A 22677-nucleotide genomic window follows, 5' to 3' on the forward strand; every position below is an offset into this window, starting at 1 on the left:
ACTTTGAACCTTCAAACCTGATGACAAACCTGAAGCTGCCTGGTTTGCACCAACACCATGTTAACGACACGTCCGCACACATCGGTGCGTTCGCGTGTGTGCGTGCGATGGTGTTTAAATTGGATTGTTCCAAAAGTTCTGCGGTTCAGTGAAAGAAGGAACATTTTGAACCCTTTTGCGTTCCCGGTCTCTGGTTTTTGTCTGGCTCTCTCGTTTTTCTTCGGTTTCCCGAAGCGAATTCCCTTTTGAGACAAAATTCTCACGAGTGAAAAAGGGAAATTCGATTCGATTTGAAATTGCTGTTGTATGCCTAACTGCATTTTTTTCTCAAACTTACCCTATCGTTCGTCATGTAACGCATTTTCTCCGTTGGCCACCACTTTTGTAGTTCTGCTTATCTTATTAACCATTATCCTATTGTTTGTCGCTTATTATCCAAGTTAATTCAGAATTCTAATTCAATTACTTAGTATTTACTGCACGATGGCTGATCAGTTGACGGAGTACCAATTTCATTTGGCAACGTTTCATGCATAGGATTGTAGGCTGTTGTCTGTTTTAACGGCAGCACCACCAATTTACACAGAATATCCTTCAGGGGATACTGTGTTGGCGAGTTCAGGGTGCTGATGTTGTCGGACTTGAACACATTCAATTCTTTGGGCAGGGGAGGGTTTGCATCAGTAGCTGCAATCCCTACCAAATGTAGGTTCCGAGAATTCGGTCCCTTACCACAACGAAATCAAAAAAAACCGTTCCCTGTCCCCTCAGTCCACATATTCCACCTTTTCCACTATCAATATGGATACTAGGATACCACCTAGTACCACTTCTGCAACCATACAAACATCAACAAGTGAGTACAAAATGAAATTACTCCTAGATTTTAACTTTTACCTTCATTCAATTAATAATTGTTTATCATTAGCCCCTACATTTGTAGTGCGTGTGTATTCTCCATCGCCCTTAGCACCTTTCCCATAAACTCATCACCAATGAGTAAGTAACATCATTTTACTTCTAAATTGTATTTTAGATTCAAAAGGGTGTCAAAAGATGGTCAACAAATTATTTATTTTTAGGAAGAATCTATGGACTTTTTTCAACGTTTTTGTTTCATTTGCATGTTTTTTTATTAAATTCAACCTTCTATGTGCAATACACGCGTTCAAGTACATCAAATAAGCGTTTTTCGTTGTTTTAAGGTTTTTAAACGCTTTAAGTATGCAATCTGCATTACACAAAAAAAAATTAAAACCCGAATGAATGTGTCTTTAAAATTATTTTCTCTAAAAGATTCTCTTGCGTAGTTTGCCTTATCTTGTCCCTATCCGTGCTGCGCAAAGGCGTTCAACCGCACCAACTCCAGGGACTGCCTGTGTTGCATGGGGTGGCGCTCGATGTTCGCAACGCCTTCAACTCGGCGAGCTTTCGACTCGAACTTTCGAACTTTCAAAAGGAACATTATTCGATTTTAGAATAAAATGTTTGACTGATTTGCAAATATTTTTGTTTTTTGTTCAAACCATAATAACCTGCATGCGATGAAAAAGTAGACGAAACGGTTTTTTCGTTTTAATATTTATTCAATATAATGGAGCGCATTATCTTAACAGGGCTTCATCTTCTACATAAATCAACAAAACAGCAGAAGTAAATAGATAATAGGATTTTCATTTCGAATATTGCACTGTTTCGCACAGCTTCACAAGACCTCACTCGACTTCGCCTCGGTCGCATTCGTCACATCTAATGTAACGTCCTTCGGGGTTTCTACAACATTCTGCATTTCCTCTGCACGCCTTTCATCGTCACCTGCTAGTGCCCCGGCATCATCGGGCCGCTCGATCTCCACTACCGTGTTGGCGCCACTATCGAAGCTTACCTTTTTCTCGATCTGCGCCACCTTTGCTGCTGCGCTCCCCGACGACGTCGAGGAGGTGCTGATTTTGCGCTGCATTTCCACCGAATTTGTCCTTCCGAAAGCGGGAGTCGGTTCGCCGCCCGTGCCACTTCCGGCCAAATTCACGCTCGAAAGCAACACGGAGATCTGCTCGACCGAGGGACAACTGACGATGGTGAGGTCGTCCTTGGTGTAGGCGTTCAGCGTAAGGATCTGCTCCAGCTTCATAAATGCACCGATGATGCTATTCTGTAGGGAGCAAACAAAGCAACGTCTAGAATATGACGATCACAAACTCCACCAACGAAAAAAACCCACCCGGATGGGCCGGAAGAGAATGAATTCCGTGTCCTTGTTCGCGAGGTACAGCTGCATCGAACGCTGCAGACCGGCGAGCTTCGTTTTGATATTGCGCAAGCACTCCTGTATGATGGAACTGATCTGCTGTGGGGCGGCGAACGGCGCCAGTCGAAGAGCCATTGCAGCGCCACCCGGCTGCCCTGGCACCTTGCCCGGTTGGTTGCGCAGGTGATTTTGGGCTGCCTCGATGAACGTCAGTACCGGACCGACCAGCTGGCGCGACGCATCGGTAATGAACGTTTCGCAAACCGTTTTCAGTTGCCGATCGACGTCCTTCCGCGAATCGAGGAGCTGTTCCCGCACTTGCGGTGTACCATCGAGCAGAAACTCGAGCAGCGCATTGTTCGAGCCGAGCGAAAACAGTTGCTTTCGCTTTTGGAGCAGCTCGTAGGCCGCGGTCCGGACCTTGCTGAAGTCCAGGCTCGTTTCCTTTGCCGTAAAATCCACCCGGAATGGGGCAATCTGTTCCCGTAGGATTAACAGATGCTTGATTTCGAACAGCTCACCATCGATGCTGGTACGGCTTTGGGCAATCTGTGCGGCTGCACCTGAGACACTGTGGATGCAGTGTGCCAGTGCTTGCTGCGAAAGGCTCTGGAAGATCGACTTGTCGATGCAACGGTACAGACGTGACAGACAAACCAACGTGCGGCGAACGGTCGGGTACCACATGCCGTGCATATCGGCCGGGGAGTTACTGGCGCGCACCTTCAACATTGACGCTTCGTTGGTGGTGTCCTGTGAAGCGAGCGACATTCCGGACACGATTGAACTGCGAGAATCAACCCGCCTCAACGGTGCCGGATGATTGTGCTGATTGTGAACGGCGTCCTGCAGCGAAAGGGCAATGCTTTCCATCATCTCCAACTTTTCCGGGTAAGCTAGATCCCCTGCCGAAGGACGGTAGTTGCGAATGTCGGACTCGAGATAATTTTGTGCACGAAAACCTATCCGCTCTTGCACATCCTGGAGCAGTTGGTACACGATCTTGGCGAACGCTTCTAGTGACTCAGCTGTTGAGTGAAAAGGCAAAGTATTAGTTTTCGTGCCGCACGGCAAGTAGGAGTAGCCCTACTTACGACTATAAGTGACGTGTTCGTCGAGCATCTCCACCTTCAGGATGCTACAAATTTCAGCCAATGTTTCCAGGTGATCGATGCGGATGATGTAAGGCCGCAAAATGTCGTAAAGGATCGTGCACAAACCTTCCATGTACCCGCTAGAGGATGGCAAAAAGTTAAAAAAATTCACCAACCAATCACTTCTTCATATCCGAAAAGCACTCACATCAATTGTCCGCTCGGTTTGGCGAAAAACTGGTAGAACAGACGATGCTCATCTTGGCAAATGTGTACCATGAATGCGCAAGCCGAACGCACCAGCGCGCAGTGATCGCCTTTATGCTTCTTCGTTAGCTCCTTAATCGCTTGATCGACGCCACCACTCATGATCTGGAGATAAAAACGGTGCTTAGAGAAGAATCTCTTGTTACTATAAGCTCACACTTACCGCAGCACGTTGGGTGAGATAATTTTGATGTAGCTCGCCCAACAAAACGTCGTAGTCGGGACTCCGATCGAGCCGCTCCTCGATCGTGGCTGTGATACGCTTGACCCGTGGTGCCGAAGCTTGAAATTTGCCGTAGAAAAGCGCAAACGCCGCTTCCATCGTAGGATCGCCAATTTTAAGCTGTTCCATCGCCTCTAATGATCGCGGAATGCCCGAAGCCTTCGGTGCCAGCACTTGGGCCGTGGCGTTCGATAGGATGCGCATCACGTAGCTTTTCATCATTTGTGTCGCCTTGGCAAGACACGTCCGATACTTGACACTGTACGCCGAAGCTTCACAGAATGAAGGCTAAGAGGGACAGAAAAGTGTTGTTAAGCAGATCGAACCGCAACCGCACATACGCTTACATTGACACGCATGTATTCGATGCAATCGTCGATCGTGTTGAGAATGTCGACGAACGTGTCGTTTGAAACTGAAAACGTGGGGTTATGCAACCGCTGGGAAATGCTTTCCGACTGACTAAAGTACTTTAACCGTTTCCGGATCTCTTCTCCACTGTCGCTGAGTTTCGTCTGATCCTGCAGCAGACTTTCGCTTGCCCGGTGCAACGAGGACGTTTTTTCCGACACAAAGTCAAACTCCTGCCTTAGCTTGCGGAGCGATTCGAGCGATACATCGATCTCCTCCAGCATGGCATCACATTCGGTGGCACGCGATCGCAGCTGGTCGTAGTACTCCAGATACGCATCGTCGAAGTGTTCGAGAAGTTCTGCATCGATCGAGTTGTACCACGAGAGAAAGTTTTGCGTCGAATCGATGACGCACGGGGACTGTTTAAACTTTTCCAGCGAAACCGGAGGTAATCCGTCGTCCTTCGCTTCTTTAACTGCTTCCGGCTATGTAAGTGGAGAAACGAATGGAAATCAATAAGGTGGAATTCACAGTCGCAGCTTCCGTAGGGGCACAACCTGACTACCGCCGGTAGGAACTTGGCCAGTCACCAGGTCCGTCAAACGATTGATGAAATCCGTCTGTCCGGTGCTGAGCGGCGCCAGGGCGTTCTCCTTCAGTTCCCACTGGACGAGCTTCGATTGAATTTTCCGCAGAACGGCATTATCTGCCTTTAGGGTCGCAACGTTGTCCATTATTGTGAAAATTAAACTATGCGAAAACGAAAACTTGCGAAATTTACCATTGACGTGTGTTTGTTTACAATTGTGCGTGGCGTTCGTTTGTTGTTGTCCGTCTGACATTTGTACAGTGGTGGGCGAAACAATATTACATCTTGACGGTTTCAGACTGATTTGAGTGATATTATTTATGATGAACTCCGCTTATATGAGTGTGAATACCTCGTTTTAGCAGCATTCGAAAGATTAAGTAAAGTGGTTCTCAATTTGAATTATTTTTAAGCAAATTTACACTTAAAGAAACGGGAAAAATGCCGACAATAGCACCGGCAAACGCGGATCAATCTGTCAATCGGACCGGCATCAACAATCCGAAAGAACTGCCGTGAGTAAATTTACGTCCTTTCTTTGCGTTGCGTAAGATTCGTTGATCGGAAATCTCACGATCATTTCCCGCTTCCCTAGGCCACGGACCCTTGCGCGAAATGAACGATATAAGGTTGCTGAAGGAACAGCAGCGTGATAAGCATCCCGGGTTCGATTCGTACCTTGAGTGTATGACTCGATCGTTGTTTGCCGGGTTGGCCACATTTTCACTAGGATTCGCGAGTGTGTACTTCCTGCAGCAGATCGGACAGCGCTACCTGCCGTACCCACGGAAAGGAAACATTCTGGTGGCGGTTCTCGTGGCCACAGGGGCTTCGTACCAAGTGACTTCGGATCGTACCCGAGCCTGCCAGGCACGGTGGATGGCCGTAGAAGAGAAGTACAGTGTGTTACAAGAGACACTCGACAAATCGGATGAGATTTCCACTGGGAAAGGTGTTTAGGACGGGGTTTTGTGTGATAAGACTTTAGTATAAGCAACAATGTTGGGTGCATACATTCGTTCCGCCATTCGTAGAGCCCATGGTATTGGAGGGACTTGTATCAGCAGACGGCTCGCGGAAAAAAGAGCTCCACTCGCGGCCGTTATGACCTTTAATAGGTGCAAGTATACCGACTCGAGCAAGTACAAGAGCGGAAAAGTATCCGGCAAGCGACAGAAGGCCATCAACAGCAGCAAACAACATGATGAGGCGGAAGAAGCGGACGATCGATCGGAGCACGAGGATGCGTCCCAGCTGATCGACGACCGGGAATACGATTCGGTGGTTAGCAGTACGATGCACGTGACGAAACGCATCCTTAATACGCAGAATGTGGCCATTATTCAACCGTACATCAAGTGGGGTCCACGGAAGAGCGTCACCAAACCCGAGCTTATGCTGCAGGAAGCGGAGGCATTGGTACGTTCGTTGCCCAAGTGGAACATCGAACTGAGCTTGAAGGTGCCAGTAGAAACGCTGGAGAAGCGACAACTGTTCGGCACCGGCAAGTTGGAGGAGTTGAAGGCGATCCTCCGTGCGCACCAGGAAGCGGGCATACCGTTGACTTGTGTTTTCATCAGCAAAGGAACGCTAACATACGGCCAGAAGCAAACGCTTGAGAGCGAGTTTCACCTGCCGGTGATGGACCGGTACTCGGTGGTGGTGCAAATACTTCGGCTTCACGCGGTCAGCATGGAAGCAAAGCTGCAGGTTGCTCTCGCCGAGCTGCCTTACATCTGGTCGCAAGTCAAGGATCAGGAAGCGGGGAGCTCCGGGAAAGGAGCAATCGGTGGACGCATTTTCCTGAGCGACTCTCAGCGCCAAATGTTGCAGCTACGGGAGCGAAAGTTACGCCACGAACTGTCCACAATCCGGTCCCACCGGGAATTGCTGCGTAATCGGCGAAAGCAGAAAGCTTTCCCGATCGTGGCGGTCGTGGGGTATACGAATGCTGGTAAAACTTCGCTCATCAAGGCACTAACTCAGGAGCAAAGTTTGCAGCCTCGCGATCAACTGTTCGCGACACTAGACGTGACGGCACACGCCGGACTGCTGCCCTGCAAACTCGAGGTACTGTACATGGACACGGTCGGCTTCATGGCGGACATTCCTACGGGCTTGATCGAGTGTTTTGTGGCCACTCTCGAGGATGCCATGCTGGCAGATGTGATCGTACATGTACAAGACATGGCCCATGAGGCTCACACCGAGCAGCGGGCTCACGTTGAACGGACATTGCAATCGTTGATGCGGGACGGTGATCGAAAACTAACTGAAGATCGTATCATCAACGTAGGCAACAAAATCGACTTGGTGACGGATCCGAGCGATCTACCTAGTTCCGGGGATACTGACACCGATGATCGTTTGCATCTCATCTCTTCACAAACGTTGCACGGGGTGCACGAACTGCTGATGGAAGTGGAACGTAGGGTGCTGCGTGTGACTGGCCGCCAGCGGCTGGTGATTCGAGTTCCGATGGGTGGTCAGGAGGTGGCGTGGTTGTACAAGAATGCTGCCGTCACAGAGACCGCTGCGGACTCGGAAAACGCCGAACGGATGTTAGTGAGTGTTGTGATAACCGAGGCCAAACTGCAGCAGTTCCGACATCTCTTCATTCGCAACCACAGCCTCTGATTTGTTGCAAAGATTCACAGAATTAGCAATGTAATAAAATTAACTCATTAGAGTCTTTACATACCGTACCACGTTTGTTTTCGCGATCGAAAGCGGTTTAGGGCGTAAACTAGCAAAACACGACTTTCACATTATAACGACGTTCTTTTCCACAAGTGCTGATAACTTTATTTATCTCTTTCTATATAGACGCGAATGAGCAATTGCAGCATGTTTCATTTAACAAAATTTCATCCACTCACTAATTAGACTTTCGTACCGATCCACATTTCGTTTGCGCCAATGTCTTTGGCTAAGTAAGAAAAAACTGCTGCGACAGTTACTATTGATTTTAAACGGATCTTTGCGATCTTTCATCACATTTGTGAAGTTTGCGTGAGCACGAGTCTGTTGGAAGTTAATACATTGGTGACAATATTATTCGAATGTTTATTCGATGTCTAAATTATAAGAAAGAATTATCGCAGCGCGATGCTGATCCGGGACACTTTCTGATGAAAAATACTGCGGATAAATCATAAAACAGAAGTTGCGGTATCGGTAGCCGTGCAGCAATTACAAACAACGGTTACCCTGCCAGAAACTAACTTGCTTACGCTTCTTCGACTCCAAGGAATGTTGACGGCACTGTTGGGATCTTTCGGTTTGTTTCGGTACACGCTACACGCAATTCTTGAATCTGGATCCTTCACTCTGGCAATTCGTCAAGCGATCGTTATCGTATGATACGCAAACCAGGCAGACACACCTCACAACCTGCCAATTAAGAACATAAACATAGAAATTCTAGAACCACATTGGTAATGGCCCTCACGAGGCAGAATTGTTTTGGTGCCCCTGCTTAAAGCTGCTGTTCAAAGGCGGTTTTTACCGACTCGAACACCGCATCAGGGCCTACACTGGCATCGATCTTCTTCACCAGCTGCTGCTGATCGTAGTGCTTAATGATGGGAACCGAATCGTGGATGTACGTGTTGAACCGCTTCTTCAAACTTTCGGCATTGTCATCCGAACGGCCACTGCTTTCGCCCCGCTTGAGGCACCGATCGGTGCACTGCTGCTCGGTGCATTCGAAGAACAGGACAAACTGCAGGTCCACCTTATCGGACATCTTCTTCGTCCAGCCCTCCAAATTATCCTCGTTGCGGGGGAATCCATCGATCAGAAACCGATCGTTGCCGGTAGCCTGGTGAATGGAAATTGGGAAGGAATCAATAACAAGCAGTACAAATCCGGCTGCAACGTGGCGTGGTGATACGTGCTATGTTTGTCTATAAATAAACCTCCCGCAGCGATTGCGTAAAATGCGTGGTCAGGCGTTTGAACTTGAACATGTCTACATCATAAAGTATTCACGAGGTCAGCAATAGTCAAGCATCGCCATAATTGATTTGTGTTGTGTAATAACACTAAACATACATTTACTTCAATACTCTCTTTCGAACGTTATCACATTAGCCCTCATGTGCGGCAAAGCGGAAATCGTCTTATCAGGCGGGTGCTCACTTTGTGACTTTCGTTTTTCCCCGAGCTTATTGTATATAGTTGTCCCCATCAATGGCTTACCTCTTGTGTTTTGTTCATGGCGTTTTCCAGCAGGGCGCAAGTGATTGCGACCGGCACGATCCGCCCATCCCGAATGGCCTCCTCGATCAGTTGCCCGTACTCGGAACCCTCCCGGTTCCGTTCTTCCCGCAGAAGATCGCCGGCTGAGAGATGGGTGTAGCCGTATTTTGCGACGATCTTCTCGCACTGCGTTCCCTTGCCGGAACCGGGCGGGCCGAGAACAAACACAACCTTCGGTTTGCCCATCCTGGTAGCGGATACGGAAGTGCGTCCAACGGTGCCCACAAATGACGAGCTGGTTCCGGGCAATCTTTCGAACAACGATCCGCGTCTGAGAACGAATGGGACCGCACGCTGACGTAGGACGGGAAGAAGATTGACGATGCACGTCATAAAACGCCGCAGCCCCGCTGGTGACGCAGATCCGTCCTCGGGCTTCTTACGCACGGCGAGTTTTCTGTTTGCAAATCGATTTGTTGCGGAAATTTCCCGATTTCCTAATTTTCCTGCTAACTTTGCACTTTGCGCACTGTCACTTTTGGCGTTTCGCACGTCAACGATGAGCCAAGCACAGTTAACTGTCAAACAACTGTCAAAAGTACTTCGACCAAAGCGCGGTAAATTTGTTTCGCATTAAAAGTGTCCTTTTTCTCGTCCTGTGTAACAATTTCTGGTGTAACAATTTCGCTTACGCTTGAAGGAGTCCACGAGTTAATTAATTTCGCACAAGGCTGCAAGCAGATCGAAGGAAAGAGCCGAATCCAACTGGTCACAAATTATGCACCGTTAGTGTACGTGTATTTTCGTGTTAAATCATGTCAAGCACCGAGCTGGAATCGTGCTTCAAACAGCTAAAATCATGCCTCGACAAACGACAGGCCGTAGTGGCCCGGAATATCATCGATCGCATCACGAAGCTCCTGATTGAAAGTCCTACCGAAAGTCGATCGGAAGTCGGTAAGATCCGGGGACTCTTGACAAAACTCCTTGACCACTTTTCCCGTTTTTGACCCTAGAGTACCACTTGGAGCTGGTGTTCGGTGATGCAACCGGTTTGGTGGCGTTCCTCGAGCAGTCATTCGGCAACGCAAAACTCTTCAGCAAAGCCAACGAGGATTGCTTTGATTTGTGCCGCAAAACGATAGCAAAACACTCGTCGTTAGTGCGCAAATGGATGGACCGTCTGGTTGCCGTTTCCCTTCGTTACATCAAGTCGTCATCGATAATGGCACGCGAGCGAGAGCTGGCCGCGCTGGTCCTCCAGGACTGTATTTCGTACGGTTGTTTGGTACCCGAAAGCTACACCAAACTCGGAACGCTCGTTGATGAACTGTTACCGGTCTTCGAACAGCGCAAGCCGCCCAATCGGTTCCGACAAAACTTGTTCGAACTGTTGGGCCAGCTGGCGAAGCGTTTCCCCGAGAATGTCCGCCAGCCGGATCGGTTACGAGACGTTTTCTTGAGTGCGGCCGAAAGCCAGCTGCTGGAGGAGAACTATCCATCGCTGGTGTCGCTGGCGGGTGCCATTCGGGGGTTAGATTTATTCCTTTTCAATTTCGCCCCATCCGACGGAGACCAAGAATTGCGCAGGCGAATGTATCTGCTGGCGAAGAAGCTCTCGCAGTGGGACGAATCACGCTCCGAGCGACTCGTTTTTCGCAGTGCCCTGCAGCTCGTCGGGAACCATGCCGCCCTGTTCACCGAGTACCTGTACACCGATCACGTGCACTGGCAAAAGTCCCTCGGTGGAAACTGGATTAAGTCGAACAATCGCGATGATCAACTCGTTGGCTTGGCCGCACTTTACGCGTTTTACGCAGAGCTTGCGCGCGTTCTTTCACGCGAAGATCCACCGGGTGCCGCTGACAACGAACAACGACGGTCTAAGGTGGATGTGCTCAGTCAGTACCTTGCCCACTATCGGAGGCTGCTCAACACCCCCGGCACTGATCGTCTCGAGGTACGCGTGGCGATCCGGGGTTTCGGTCTGATGGCTGGACCCTGTCGCCGGTTGTCGGGGGCCAGCGTTTCACTCGATGAACTGCTAACGACCGTGCTCGAACGCATCGAGTGCATCTGCGGACGATCGTCCACCGCCGGCAGTATGCTTGAAGATTTGCCCGACTTTGTGCAGTCGTTGTCGGAAATACTTACGCATCTGGAAGGGCTCACCGGTGTGCAAATTGTCTCGCTGCAAACGATGACGATCGCACTGATTCGGGACTTCTACCATCTGTCCACCGTTCACCACAAGCTAATCGTTCGATCCTTGCGTAGCACGCTGGAAAACATTCGCAAACTGGGTGGTAACGTACTGGACCAGCTGCTCGATAATGTGCTGCTTCAGGGCATCATCTGGAGCTGCTCGCATGCGCTACCGTACGGACCACCGTCCTCCGCGGGCGACGCATCCGTTCAGCAAATCGACTGGAAACAAGAGCTGGTAACGTACAGGAACTATCTTCCGCTGTGGAGCGGATTGCTCGAAAAACATGATGCCGAGGACGAGTCCCTCGTGGGCTCGATCTACCGAGCGCTGATGCGGACGCTGTTCGTAATGGTGGAAAAGCTGAACCTTTCGACACGCAAACGCACCTTCGGCGATGAGGATGGCAACGTGAGAGAGTTATTTTTCTGCGATCCCAACATCGACCTGGAGCCGGAGGTACCGAAAGACTTTCACATGTTCCTCAACCTGGTCGAGCTGTTTCGGGCCGTACTGCACGGATCGGAGGCACACGATGCTCGGTTTCTCGAATGGACGCGTACGTATTTTGAGCTGTTTGTAAAGCGTTCACTCGCCCACCCGTTGGTGAGCGGGTTTGTGAAGCTGATTGAGCTCGGGCTAGAGATTGCCGAGCGTACCGGGTACTTCCGGCGGATGAACGATTTCGATTCACGCTCAACCGGCCTGTTGCTGGTGGCGTACATTGAACGCACGATCCAAACGGCTCTGCATGCCAGTGGCGAATTGCAGCTCGCCTGTCTGCGTTTTGTGCTCAACGTTCCCGCGCGTTTCCTAGTAGAGTTCATCGACGACCAGGAACAGCAGCAACCGCTGATGGTGGCCGTGTTCCGTGCGGCCTTCCTGCTAGGCCGCGGCTTACATTCGGTCGCTCGCACCGCCCTCGGGTGCCTCCAGCGGTTAGTGCTGTATCGTGATCCACCGCTACACATGGAACAACGTCAGCAATTTCTCAGCCAAGTGCTCCCGCTACTCGAACCGTACCTGCTGGTTCGTGATTCTGCGCGAGCAGCATCATCCACCGTAACCGATCGCCGGTTGGTTCGTTTTCATCGGCAACGAACAGTTAACCTGGCCCCCGGAAAGATCGAACGCATCAAGCAACAGCATCGCTTCCAACAGGCAACGGATGTTGGTGAGCTCATGACGTTACAGTTACAGATCCTCAACTTTTTGGCCGTTTTGCAACCGAACGAGTGTGGCTGGCTAGTGGCGGAAGATAACGGTGACGTTAGCGAGACTGTGAAGGGAATGGCAGAGCTGGAGGCACAAACACAAGGTAATACGGCATCATTGGTTCGCTGGGATGCCGACAATGAACGATCGATCGAGCTGAGGCTGCTGGCTGCCAGCGGAACGCGCCCCTGCTTCAAGCTGGACGGCGTCATTGGGCGCATGTGTCGGCTGGCCGTCGAATCGACCGACCGGGCGACGAAGCTTGCTGCCTGCGAATTGCTTCACACGATCATACTGTATCTGCTCGGCATCCACTACCAGGATCAGCTGACCGGTCTGTGGTAAGCAGTTCGCACGCTTTAATCACCATGAGCATCGATCTCACTATTTTCCCATTTCGCTCGCTCCGAAGGTCCGACTTGTGCCGTCACTTGCTGCAGCTCAGCTGCGACACGGATTTGGCCGTTTGCCAGATGTTTGAACCGCTACTCTTCCAAATCATTCACTACGTTACGCAGCCATCGAAGGTAGGCCAAAGTGGAACCATGGTCCTGCTCGACTGCTTATTGAACGCCACCGGCAGTGGCCAAAACACGGCAGTTCGTGATCTGGCCGTTCGCAGCCTGCGTGAGTTTCTTCAATGGACTAATCGGCAGAGCGGTGGTGCAGCGTCCGCTAACGAGCGGCGATTGATAAAAGTCACGCTTCTCGACCGCCTGAAGACGTACGCCATGGAGTCGAACCCTTCGCGACGATACGGGGCGGCTCTTGCGTTCAACAACCTGTTCCGATTGCTCGCCCAGGAAGACTATCACCTGGTGCGCTATTGGGTCGAGTTGGTGCATGCGTACGCGACAGGGTTCGTTATGACGGAGGATCAGGCGGCGCTGGCAGTCGGTGGGGCACAAAGCGTGGCAGGTGATGGCGATGCACTGGACCAGTTTGCGCGGGCCCTCGAGCATCTAGCCAAGGTGCTCTCATCGAGGAAGGCACTGTTCAACGTTCCACCCACGGAGCCTATTCATCCTGAGTTTCGTCAGATCGTTCCTCCTGCGATCGGTGGCGCGGGCCGGCTGAAGGATGTCGTTCGTTGGCTCTTCCGCCAGTGTGTAGCCCGACAGCGTCACTATCGTCGTCAGTGCATGAAGCTGTTTCTGCGACTCGCGCCTCTCGTGCGCGATGTGACCAGTGCCGCCAATTTCCTTCAACATTTTTCACCGGACGAAATCGAAACCATATGCCTGCAGGCCGATAAGGACCAGGGTATCGGCAAGGCAGCAACGTTAGAAGCACTGCGCAACCAACGGACAGTGTCAGTGGTGACTAATGGCTACCTGTGGTTGGAGTATCTGCACGCTTCGCTAGACTTCGCCTGTTGGCTGCTGCGGGACGGGCTTCTTCCGAATGAATCCTACCAAGTGGTACTCACGCGGCTCCTGCCAGTGGTCCGTTACTTTCTACAATCCGTTGTAAATCTGTCCCTTTACGAACTAATGCAACGGATCGACCCACAAACGTCCGAGCGGACACTTGGTAGCAGCTTCGAACTGCGCATGAACGCCGACAAAATAGTACGCTTTGACTCACTGCGGGCCACCCTCGTTGGACAAGTGGTCGAGTTGCTTGTACTGTTGGCCGACGAAGAGAAGACCACCGGAACACTGCGACTGCTCACCACCGCCTCGCTGTGGGAAAATCGTTCAACATTCGTGTTTCTGCTGACGCTCGTGTTCGAATCACAAGCCTATGGTTTAGACTGCGCCATCCCCGTCAATCGTGAGCTCGAGTCCGGACAAAACGAATTGTGGAATCGGGTGGATGCGCTAATCCGTTTTCTCTGCGAGCATCCCTCCGACTCGATCAGGATACCGGTCGTATCCATTCTCACCGAACGGCTGATCACCGTGACAGAAGATGTCGCCAGTCGCATCACCGCGCTTCTTCAGCAGCAAACCGTTAACGAGGACGACCAGAAAAGTGCCAAAGGAATACTGTTCCTGGCCCAACACCGCTCGGCACTGTTGATGCAACCCGACGGCGGCGCTGCAGATCGTGAACGGTTTCGTGTGGCCGCCCGGAAGATACTGACCGATTGCTACGAAATCATCGGGCAGGGTGGCGTGCAAAGGACGCTTACTCCATCGGCTGCACGCTTTGCTACGATCATGCTCCGAGCGATGTATCGCGTTTCGGTCGAAATGGACCCCGAACTAGTGCAACGTACGATCGTGTGCTGCTTGGCGGACGATCCGTTGCGTTCCAACATTCCACACGGACAGCACTTTCTCGCTTGCTACGGACCAGCCGTGTTCGAACTGTTTCTGACCCGCTCGGCGGAATGCCTACCGAAGCTACTCGGTTCGCTGGTGGTCGAAAACTTCGCCACCATCGTTCGGCTGATGTGCGAGCTGATGGAGTACGCGTATCGAAAGCACGCCTCCGATAAGGACCTTCTGAGCCAGCTAGTGGAAACGTTTCTCACCTACGGCTGGGGACTTCTGTTGGAGTGCTCGCGCCGTCAGGAGAACCGCTTCGGAGCGTGCGATCAGCAGCTAATCGTACTGATGTCGAGCGTGGCAATGATCTGTCCGTTCGGTTTGAGTGGCATCCGGTCTAAGGTGGAAGCCAGCTACGGAGAATGGCTTGCCGGGTTGATTGGTGATCGTACCCTTCCGATTGCACTGAAAACGAACGCGATCGTGCTGCTACCGACCGTCCTCGGGTCGGAAGCGTACGACGAAGCGATCCACAAACCGTTCAAGGAAGCACTCGAAGCACTTCAAGACGCACACTTTCCCGTGCGCTCGTCGGAGTTCCCACCCGACAGCCCGCAGCGGATCGGGTTCGTAAACTGTTTGGAGCGGTTGCTGGATGCGTTGGTGGTGTCCCGCTCACCGCTGCTTCTGAAAGTGATCGTCCAGATGACGGCCCCGGACGGCGAGGGCAATATTGCGGAGCGCCAGATTCGCAGTGCCATCGGTCGGTTCATGAAAGATCAAAGCTTCGCAGCCCAGTGTGCCCGGTTGCAGGAGCTGTGGGAGCTGTTCCGGGATCATTCGTTGGCTCCCGCGATCAGGCTGACCATCTTGCGGCGCTATCTGTGTACCGCCCAGTGGCACTGTGCCTACGATACCATTGTGGCTTTCTACGAGCGAAACATTCGAGCGATCTCGTGCCTCATCGAAGTTGTCCCGCGCGGACACAACGACTGGGACCTGCAGCACGCGCTTGTCGATCAGACCGGTGGATTCCGGTTGGTGGAACAGTACGCAGCCCTCCTCCCACGGGCGATGCTTCTGGTGGAGGATTGTGTCGTTTCGAGAGCACTGTACGCCGGCGATGGATCTTCCAGCATGCCGCAGAGCACGATCCGGGGCCAACGTTTGATAGGCGACTTTAGCAAGCGAGCGCACTTGGCCCGCCGAACACCGTTACGCGTGCCCAGCGCCGATCGGACGACGATGGAACGGTACCGGCAGTATCAGTGTGCCGCTTACCGGGCGCTCGTCGCCCTGATTTCCAACACCAACACCGATGCGCGCATGTATTCCGTGCTGCTGTTCCGCGAGAATCGAGAGATGGGCGAGTACGTCTGGCGCCACCTGGTGGACTGCTCCGACGACGAGCTGTACGTGGAGGCGGGCCAGGAATGGGAGGAAGCGCCGCGTGTCATCGAAAAGCGTATCGCTATCCGACGGGAGGAAGCTGCTCGAGATGCGGATTGGCATCGATCAAACCGATCGGACGATTCGGTGGTGGTCGGATCGTCCCTCAGTCAGGAGGTTTCTCGATTCGATCTACACCACTCCGTAGTACTGTCGGCCCGGGAAGTGGCTCTACGCGATGCGGCCGAGTTGTCCCTTCGCCAGAAGGGTGCCGAATCGGGCGTTCCGCTCGAGCGCACAAAGATCAACCAACACGAAGTGATGGCGATCGTTTGCGGGTGTTTGCGGCACATGGCCCGGGCAAAGATTAGTACCGAGTCGGTGGTACGCTTCATCGTGGCCTCACTGGGCGATCCGGACCAGCCGACCAACGTGCGACTGTTTCTCGCCAAACTGATCGACAATTGCCGCACGGAACTGAAACCTCACGCATCGCTACTGATTGCCCCCGTAATGCGGCTCATCGTCGATGAGCGCATTTTCCGTGGGTTGAACACGCTCATGACGGATCTGTTCGCGCTAGTCCTGGAGTGGAGTGCCGACAACGTTGACGGCCGACCCAGGGAGGGTTCGTACGACGAAGTGTCGACCCTGGCCAGTACCCTTCTACGGTTCATCGTAAAGCACTGCTGCCAGCAGCGAGCCCAGCGGGAGGTGTTCCGTTTGAATCTCGAACTCATTCGAGCGATTATCCGGCAGTGGCACTGTGTGCTGATCGTCCCCACGGAGCTCCTGTACGGGATGATCGCTTCCGCGCCGACTCGCCACGCCACGCAGCAAGATGAACTGGTGGAATTCGAGCTGATCACCGGTCTGCGACTGGGAGCGATCGTGCTGATCAACGGGGCCGGAAAGCTGGTCCCGTGGATGGACAGCACCCGACAGGAGTACCTGCGAGCGGTGCTTCATTCACTCAAAGCAGCCACCAGCACCCTGTACGGAGCGGCAGCGCAACTGCTCGGACTGGCTTTGGCACGCCTCTTCCCTGACGGTGCACCGCCAGAGCGCACTCAGGACGATCAGGACCTCGACGATGCGAGCGGTGGCCACTTTTATCATGCGGAGTGCATGGCGCGACTGTCCGCCATTCAGCGGGCCCACGGGCGGAAGTTCCTGGAGATCATCTACGAGGTGGGCAAAGCGTTTCCCTCGATCGTCGACCCATTCCTAGCGTCCGTTTGCTTCCACATACCGAGCGCGAGCGTGAAGGAGAAGCGCATGTGCCTGGAGTTGTTGCTCGGTGGCCGGCTGGAACTGTTGGGTGACACACTGTACCCCGAGCTAGCCTCGATGAACCTGACGCAATTGCTGCGGGAGAACGATTTGCAGCTCCCGATGCTGCATCTGCTGAACCGAGCCATCCCGCTGATCGGTGCGCCGGAAGACCTGGTACAGTTGATCGAACCCGTTGGCCGGGTGGCATTGGAAACTGGCAGGCCGGAAGCCCGGGCTGTGGCATACGAAATTCTGATCTACATCCACGATGTGCGTGCCGAAGCGTTGTCCGAAGAAAGGCGACAGTTCGTCTGGCGATTGCTGCTCCGAGGGCTGAGCGATTCGAAGGAACAGTCGGAGCAAACTGGTGACGCTTCTGGCACAGCCTCTTCCGTTCGAGTGCGCATTCTGGAGTACCTCACCGAGAAGGGTCGGTTGCCAGGGGATTTGCGCAAACGGTTTCTCTACCTTCTGGCGGAGCTGTACGATCCGGCGGTGGAAGCGGATTTCTTGGGGTGCGCTGTAGCGCTTCTTCTCGATCCGGCCATCCGGTGCGATGAGTCAAAAGATCGACTATTTCTGCACGAGTACGTAGCGGCCGATGTCAAGTTCCGCGAGTACAGCATCGAAACGGGCTGGCAGCAGCGGCACTCGATGACGGTTCTCACGCCACTGTTTGCGGAAACGGCTACCCAAAAGCAGCAACAGCTACTACAGTCGTACCTCGCCGGCGGAGGCTCCCAGATGGAGGCCCACATCCGAGCGACTCAGTTCGCCGGTGCGGATTCACACGATTTCCCGGACAGGGCCAGCACATTCGAACCGACGCAAGATCCAACACGATACACGCGGGGCCGCGATACGTTCGCAATGCCGACCCAGAACTCGCTCCTGTTTGAAGCCAGCTCGTTGCAGCTTGATCGACGGTCTCGGCGTAAGGTGGGAAGCGAATCAATGTCAGAATCACCGGATCAGGGGATTTCGTCCTCTCAACGCACCTTCGAGCGATTGCGTAAACGTATCCTGCGAGACGACGCCGCCAACCGACGGGTGCAGGCAGCCCGTGCCATCGATCGTCACTACACCGCGCAACGGCAGCACACCGAACAGCGCCGTAAAGCGGGATCGCGTGTAACCCTGTGCCGGCGCTACCGATTGGCCGACTATCCGGATCTTCAGATCAACCTGCTCGCCTTTTTGCTGCCCCTGCAGGCTCTCTGCCGACGCGATGCAGGCTGCGCCCGGCACTTGTTGGTCGCCATCTTCAAAGGACTGATCGACGGAATGGACACTCCGGACGGAAGCGAGTGGAAAGCGTTCCTGGCGCAGCTCGATTCCTCCGTGCAGCGTATGCTGGAGTCGTCGAAGGTGTGTGATCCGAACCTGTTCGGGGCGTTGATCGAGCTCTCGCTCGGGAAACCAACTTCCGGCCGGATGACACTATGCCCCCGGACCGTCACTAGCGTGGCCGGGTCAAGCAACATGCTAACGATGGGTGTGCTGTACGTGGAGAGTAAGCTAACCGATGGCCCCGAGTTTGACGGGGCGCCAGTCCGTTCCGGTCCCGGTGCCGTAGGTGGTGAACGCTCCGAGGCGTCTCACTGGTTGCAGCTGTCCATCCTCTACCACGCGCTCCAGGAGCATGACGTGGTGTCGAGCATTTTCGGCGAAAAGTGGGACAGCGATCCTCGGTTGCGGAATGCCATCGATCTGGAAGCGCTCGGCCGGTACGATCGAGCGTACCGCGCCTACTTCGAGCTTGTGTCCGAGAGCTCGCAATCGTCCCATGTCGAGGAGCGTAACTTTTGCTACAAATCCGCCTGCGCGTGTCTGGTTCGGCTCGGCCAGTGGGACGCACTGCTGAAGCTGGTCGAGGATCAGGTGTCCACGGCATACGATGAGCTGTGGAGCGACGAGTGGAACCAGGAGCACCTGCTGCCGGCATACATGCACGGCAACGTGCGCCAGAATCTGGCCGGAGACGAGCGTGGCCGTGCGTTCTGCCAATTGCTGCAGACCTGGATGGATGCCCCTGAGCGAGCTGCCTACAGTCGCGAGCAGTTCGGCGAGGAACTGACGGCACTCCAGATTGCGTGCGGGGAGACGGTGCGGGCGCGGCTGTTTGCCGATCAAACGCAGCGTCAGTTCCTGGAAGAGTGGCATTGCGCCAGTGTCCTGTCGGAGGACTATCGGATTTCGTGTTTGCTGGAGGTGCGCAAAGTGGGCGAACTGCGCGCATACAGTGAGCTGCTGGAAATGTCCCAACCGCAGCTGGAAGTGACCACCGGAGGAATGATAGTGTCGTGGCAAAACGCCATCCCGTCGACATCGGATTCACTGCTCGTTTGGGATGCGATCGTTGCTTATCGACGGTTTTTGCTCGACAAACTCGAACAAGGGGCGGACGTGTCGCAGCAGCACGGCGGCGGCGGCGCTTCCGTCGGGTCGGGCGGTCGGGCGAAACTGTCCGAACTGCTGCTGGACCTGGAACTGGGCCTGCTGGAGGTAGCCTTCGCACAGAACAACGTCAAGTACGCCGGAAGGATCATTGCTCGGTTGCGAGTGGATGAAGCAAGGGTTCCCGACCGTGCCGCCGGTGGGTCTACGCAACGTCGGGAACAATTGCTGCGGCGTCGTATTGCGCGCGTACGCTTTGAACGACTGCGACACTGGGATTCTCCGACCGCACCGATCGCGTCGGCGGTTAATGGATTCCGCCGTTTAGCTCAGCTTACGATGCGGGAAATCGTCCCTGCAGAGCAGCTGACCCGAGCGAAAGGGGCCGCCTGGACGGAGCTGTTTCATTACTCCGAAAACTTCCGCGAGCGATCCCTCAACGATGGCGCAGACGAGATCGATTCGACCGCTCTCCGTACAATCGTCCGATCGACGGGATTCACGATCAGTGGCGATTCCGATGGGCTGCCGAGTGTTTTGAGGCAATTCGCTCTCCACTGCCTACAGTCCACCGTCGAAGCGCTTCTCGCCGGGCGTCCCAATCTGTTCGACAGCTTATCCACCGCCGAGCACGCGACATCCACCACGGAGCTGGCCGATGCGTACCTGCGGCTGGCCCGGTACTGCTACGAAGCGCTCGACAGTGATGCGAGCGAGGACAGCCAGCTATCGCTCGAGCGCCAACTGGTCACCGCGTTGCTTCCCGCCATGCAGAACGGTTCTCGGGAGGCACGCCAACTGTTTCCGGTTCTGTTGCAACTCCGAAACCTCCAAAGTAACGCTCTCCGTGTGGACTTTGACCAGCTGGTGGGCACGGTGCCAACGTGGCACTTTCTCCAGTGGATCCCCCAGATTCTGTCCCATCTTCGGCTCACCGCCGGGGATAGTTTTCTGGACCCGCTGGTGCTGAGACTGGTGCACGAGTATCCGATGCCGATGTATTTCCCGATGCGCCTCACACTCGAACAGGCGGCGTTAGTGGACTGTGCCGCCGGGGTGCGCCCGTTTGTGTCTCGCATTCGGGCAGCCTTGCAGTTTCCCACGATGGATCGCTTTTCGGAGGAGCTGTACCGTGTGGCGATACCGGAGGTGCGTCTTCTCACATTGATCGCAAAGTTCAAGAAACAGCTCACGACGCTCAGCGATCCTCGCGAGTATCGACGGTTCGTTGAAGCTCTTCTCGTGTCCACCAGCGGTACCGAACTGTTCCCCCGCGAAGACGATGACCAGCATCGGTTCGGACGGGCGCTTATGAAGGTGTTACCAATCGTCCGTAGGCTAAGTGCGCTCGCCAATCTCCATCCGGTCGACGAGCGGGCCCAGATCACCGAGCAGTTGCGCGTCCTAGAAGAAGACCTTCGGGAGCGGCGAAACCGGGTGCCGGAAGAGCAGTACCGTCTGGAGGACTTTTCGCCCTGGTTGGCAGATTATCATTTCAGCGGCAATCTGCAGGATTGTGTCGAGCTACCAGTCCACAGTGTGGGACTCGAGCCACCGAACGCCTCCAACCAGTGCACGGTTCGCGTCGTCAAGATCGTGCCGGAGTTGACCGTGTACTCGATGACACTCCGGATGCCTGTGCAGCTCACGGTCCGCGCAAGCAACGGTCGCCCGTACCGGTTCCTGGCGAAATACGGTGAAGATCTTCGGCAGGATCAACGCATCCAGCAGCTTCAGCAAGAGATCACGCACCGCCTGCGGCACGATCGGCGCTGCCGAGAGCAACGACTCGAGCTACGCACCTATCCGGTCATTCCGATATGCCGTGATTTCGGGCTGATCGGGTGGCTGGAGGGAACGGTTTCGTTGAACGATATTGCGCGGCGGGCCATCGGGCGCTACAACCCGAGCGATCGCAACATGCGGAGCGTCAAGGAGCAGTACGATCGGTTTTTGTCGACCTTCTCGAGCCACGACCAGATACTGAACCCGATGGATCAGTACGGGCTGGTCGCTGTGCACGCTGATGTCGAGCGGTTGCGGCTAAAGTACATCGAACTGGAGCAGACGATCCGGGACGACACGCTCCGGCGAGCGCTCTTCGATATGGCCGCCTCGGCCGAAGCGTTCTATCAGCTGCGGATGAACTTTGGCCGATCGTTGGCCACGATGAACATCACCTGCTGGGTGCTGGGAATCGGTGATCGGCATCTTTCGAACATTGTGCTCGAGCGGGCCACCGGCAAGCTGGCGGGCGTGGATTTCGGGCTGGCGTTCGGTGCGGCAACGCGTGACCTGGGCGTACCGGAGCTGGTTCCCTTCCGGCTGACGCCCCAGTTTGTCGGTGTGATGAGCCCGATGCGCCTGGCCGGCATCCTGCACAAGTGCCACCTGTACACGTTGCAGTGTTTGCGCGACGCACGGCCGCTGCTGCGTGCCTGCCTGGAGGTGTTTATCCGGGAACCGATGGTCGATTGGCTAGAAGCGGCCCGGCAACGATCGCCCACCGCCGACGGTAGTGACGGCGGTGGTGCCCGGCCGGAGTGGCACCCGCAGACGCGGGTCGACACGGTGATGCACAAGCTGAGTGGAGCCAACCCGAAGTGCTTGCTGGAGGAGGAGCTGCGGGAGGGATTGATCAGCCGGAACCAGGGCTACCTGGGGGGGTATATCAACATCGTGTATTCGGCGGCCGACCAAGTTGAGGCGGCACTGGCCGCGGTCGGTGACACGAGGACACTTTCCACCGAGTTGCAGGTGGCTATGCTGCTGGCGCTGGCCACCGACAAGAAGCTGCTCGGCATCGCTTTCAGCGGCTGGTATCCGTGGTTCTGAAGGCACTTCGCGGAGAGCGACGAAACGATCGTACAGTATTTGTTGTGTGGCATCAATCTATCTCCGTGTGCTTCTGTGTTCGATCGAACGCCGAAAAATTGGTTATTGTTTTTAGTTGCATGTTAACCTAAAATATGAATAAAAAACCATTATTTGTACCATTCCG

General features: G+C 54.0%; 5 protein-coding genes across 6 annotated transcripts; 3 read left to right on the forward strand and 2 right to left on the reverse strand.

Moving 5' to 3' along the window:
• Window positions 1-1623: 1623 nt before the first annotated feature.
• On the reverse strand, window positions 1624-4962 carry LOC131209827 (conserved oligomeric Golgi complex subunit 3). 2 transcript variants are annotated; one of them, XM_058202971.1, is made up of 7 exons: window positions 4744-4962; window positions 4180-4671; window positions 3773-4120; window positions 3551-3714; window positions 3343-3482; window positions 2222-3276; window positions 1624-2152 (listed from the first exon to the last, which is right to left on the reverse strand). In XM_058202971.1, exons 1-7 carry the CDS (start codon window positions 4918-4920, stop codon window positions 1706-1708), a joined length of 2823 nt encoding a protein of 940 aa, XP_058058954.1. In that variant the 5' UTR covers window positions 4921-4962; the 3' UTR covers window positions 1624-1705. The 2 variants fall into 2 exon arrangements, with proteins under 2 accessions (XP_058058954.1, XP_058058955.1); XM_058202972.1 differs by having other exon boundaries at window positions 4741-4962.
• A 309-nt stretch (window positions 4963-5271) lies between these two features.
• Window positions 5272-5747, forward strand: LOC131208799 (transmembrane protein 141). The gene is made up of 2 exons (XM_058201690.1): window positions 5272-5290; window positions 5371-5747. Exon 2 carries the CDS (start codon window positions 5391-5393, stop codon window positions 5733-5735), a length of 345 nt encoding a protein of 114 aa, XP_058057673.1. The 5' UTR covers window positions 5272-5290; window positions 5371-5390; the 3' UTR covers window positions 5736-5747.
• LOC131208798 (putative GTP-binding protein 6) lies at window positions 5747-7457 on the forward strand. Its single transcript, XM_058201689.1, has one exon. The coding sequence runs from the start codon at window positions 5775-5777 to the stop codon at window positions 7410-7412; it is 1638 nt and encodes a 545-aa protein (XP_058057672.1). The 5' UTR covers window positions 5747-5774; the 3' UTR covers window positions 7413-7457.
• Window positions 7458-7559: 102 nt separating this feature from the next.
• Window positions 7560-9515, reverse strand: LOC131212861 (UMP-CMP kinase). Its single transcript, XM_058206915.1, has 2 exons — window positions 8979-9515; window positions 7560-8598 (listed from the first exon to the last, which is right to left on the reverse strand). Exons 1-2 carry the CDS (start codon window positions 9369-9371, stop codon window positions 8254-8256), a joined length of 738 nt encoding a protein of 245 aa, XP_058062898.1. The 5' UTR covers window positions 9372-9515; the 3' UTR covers window positions 7560-8253.
• A 278-nt stretch (window positions 9516-9793) lies between these two features.
• Window positions 9794-22511, forward strand: LOC131207047 (DNA-dependent protein kinase catalytic subunit-like). The gene is made up of 3 exons (XM_058199656.1): window positions 9794-9935; window positions 9995-12740; window positions 12812-22511. Exons 1-3 carry the CDS (start codon window positions 9794-9796, stop codon window positions 22509-22511), a joined length of 12588 nt encoding a protein of 4195 aa, XP_058055639.1.
• Window positions 22512-22677: the final 166 nt, after the last annotated feature.

Source organism: Anopheles bellator, chromosome 2, assembly GCF_943735745.2.
Source record: "Anopheles bellator chromosome 2, idAnoBellAS_SP24_06.2, whole genome shotgun sequence".
In the NCBI taxonomy this organism is placed as follows: Eukaryota; Metazoa; Arthropoda; class Insecta; order Diptera; family Culicidae; genus Anopheles; species Anopheles bellator.

What these genes read in the sequence shown, in the direction of transcription:
- LOC131209827 (XM_058202972.1), bottom strand. Translation starts at nt 4,920, where the DNA reads ATGGACAACGTTGCGACCCTAAAGGCAGATAATGCCGTTCTGCGGAAA. An exon ending in AAACCGAGCGGACAATTGAT is followed by an intron (nt 3,483 to 3,550) that starts GTGAGTGCTTTT and finishes GCCATCCTCTAG; the next exon opens with CGGGTACATGGAAGGTTTGT. An exon ending in CGAACACGTCACTTATAGTC is followed by an intron (nt 3,277 to 3,342) that starts GTAAGTAGGGCT and finishes TTCACTCAACAG; the next exon opens with CTGAGTCACTAGAAGCGTTC.
- LOC131208799 (XM_058201690.1), top strand. Translation starts at nt 5,391, where the DNA reads ATGAACGATATAAGGTTGCTGAAGGAACAGCAGCGTGATAAGCATCCC.
- LOC131208798 (XM_058201689.1), top strand. Translation starts at nt 5,775, where the DNA reads ATGTTGGGTGCATACATTCGTTCCGCCATTCGTAGAGCCCATGGTATT.
- LOC131212861 (XM_058206915.1), bottom strand. Translation starts at nt 9,371, where the DNA reads ATGACGTGCATCGTCAATCTTCTTCCCGTCCTACGTCAGCGTGCGGTC. An exon ending in CCATGAACAAAACACAAGAG is followed by an intron (nt 8,599 to 8,978) that starts GTAAGCCATTGA and finishes TCCATTCACCAG; the next exon opens with GCTACCGGCAACGATCGGTT.
- LOC131207047 (XM_058199656.1), top strand. Translation starts at nt 9,794, where the DNA reads ATGTCAAGCACCGAGCTGGAATCGTGCTTCAAACAGCTAAAATCATGC. An exon ending in CGAAAGTCGATCGGAAGTCG is followed by an intron (nt 9,936 to 9,994) that starts GTAAGATCCGGG and finishes TTTTGACCCTAG; the next exon opens with AGTACCACTTGGAGCTGGTG. An exon ending in GATCAGCTGACCGGTCTGTG is followed by an intron (nt 12,741 to 12,811) that starts GTAAGCAGTTCG and finishes CTCGCTCCGAAG; the next exon opens with GTCCGACTTGTGCCGTCACT.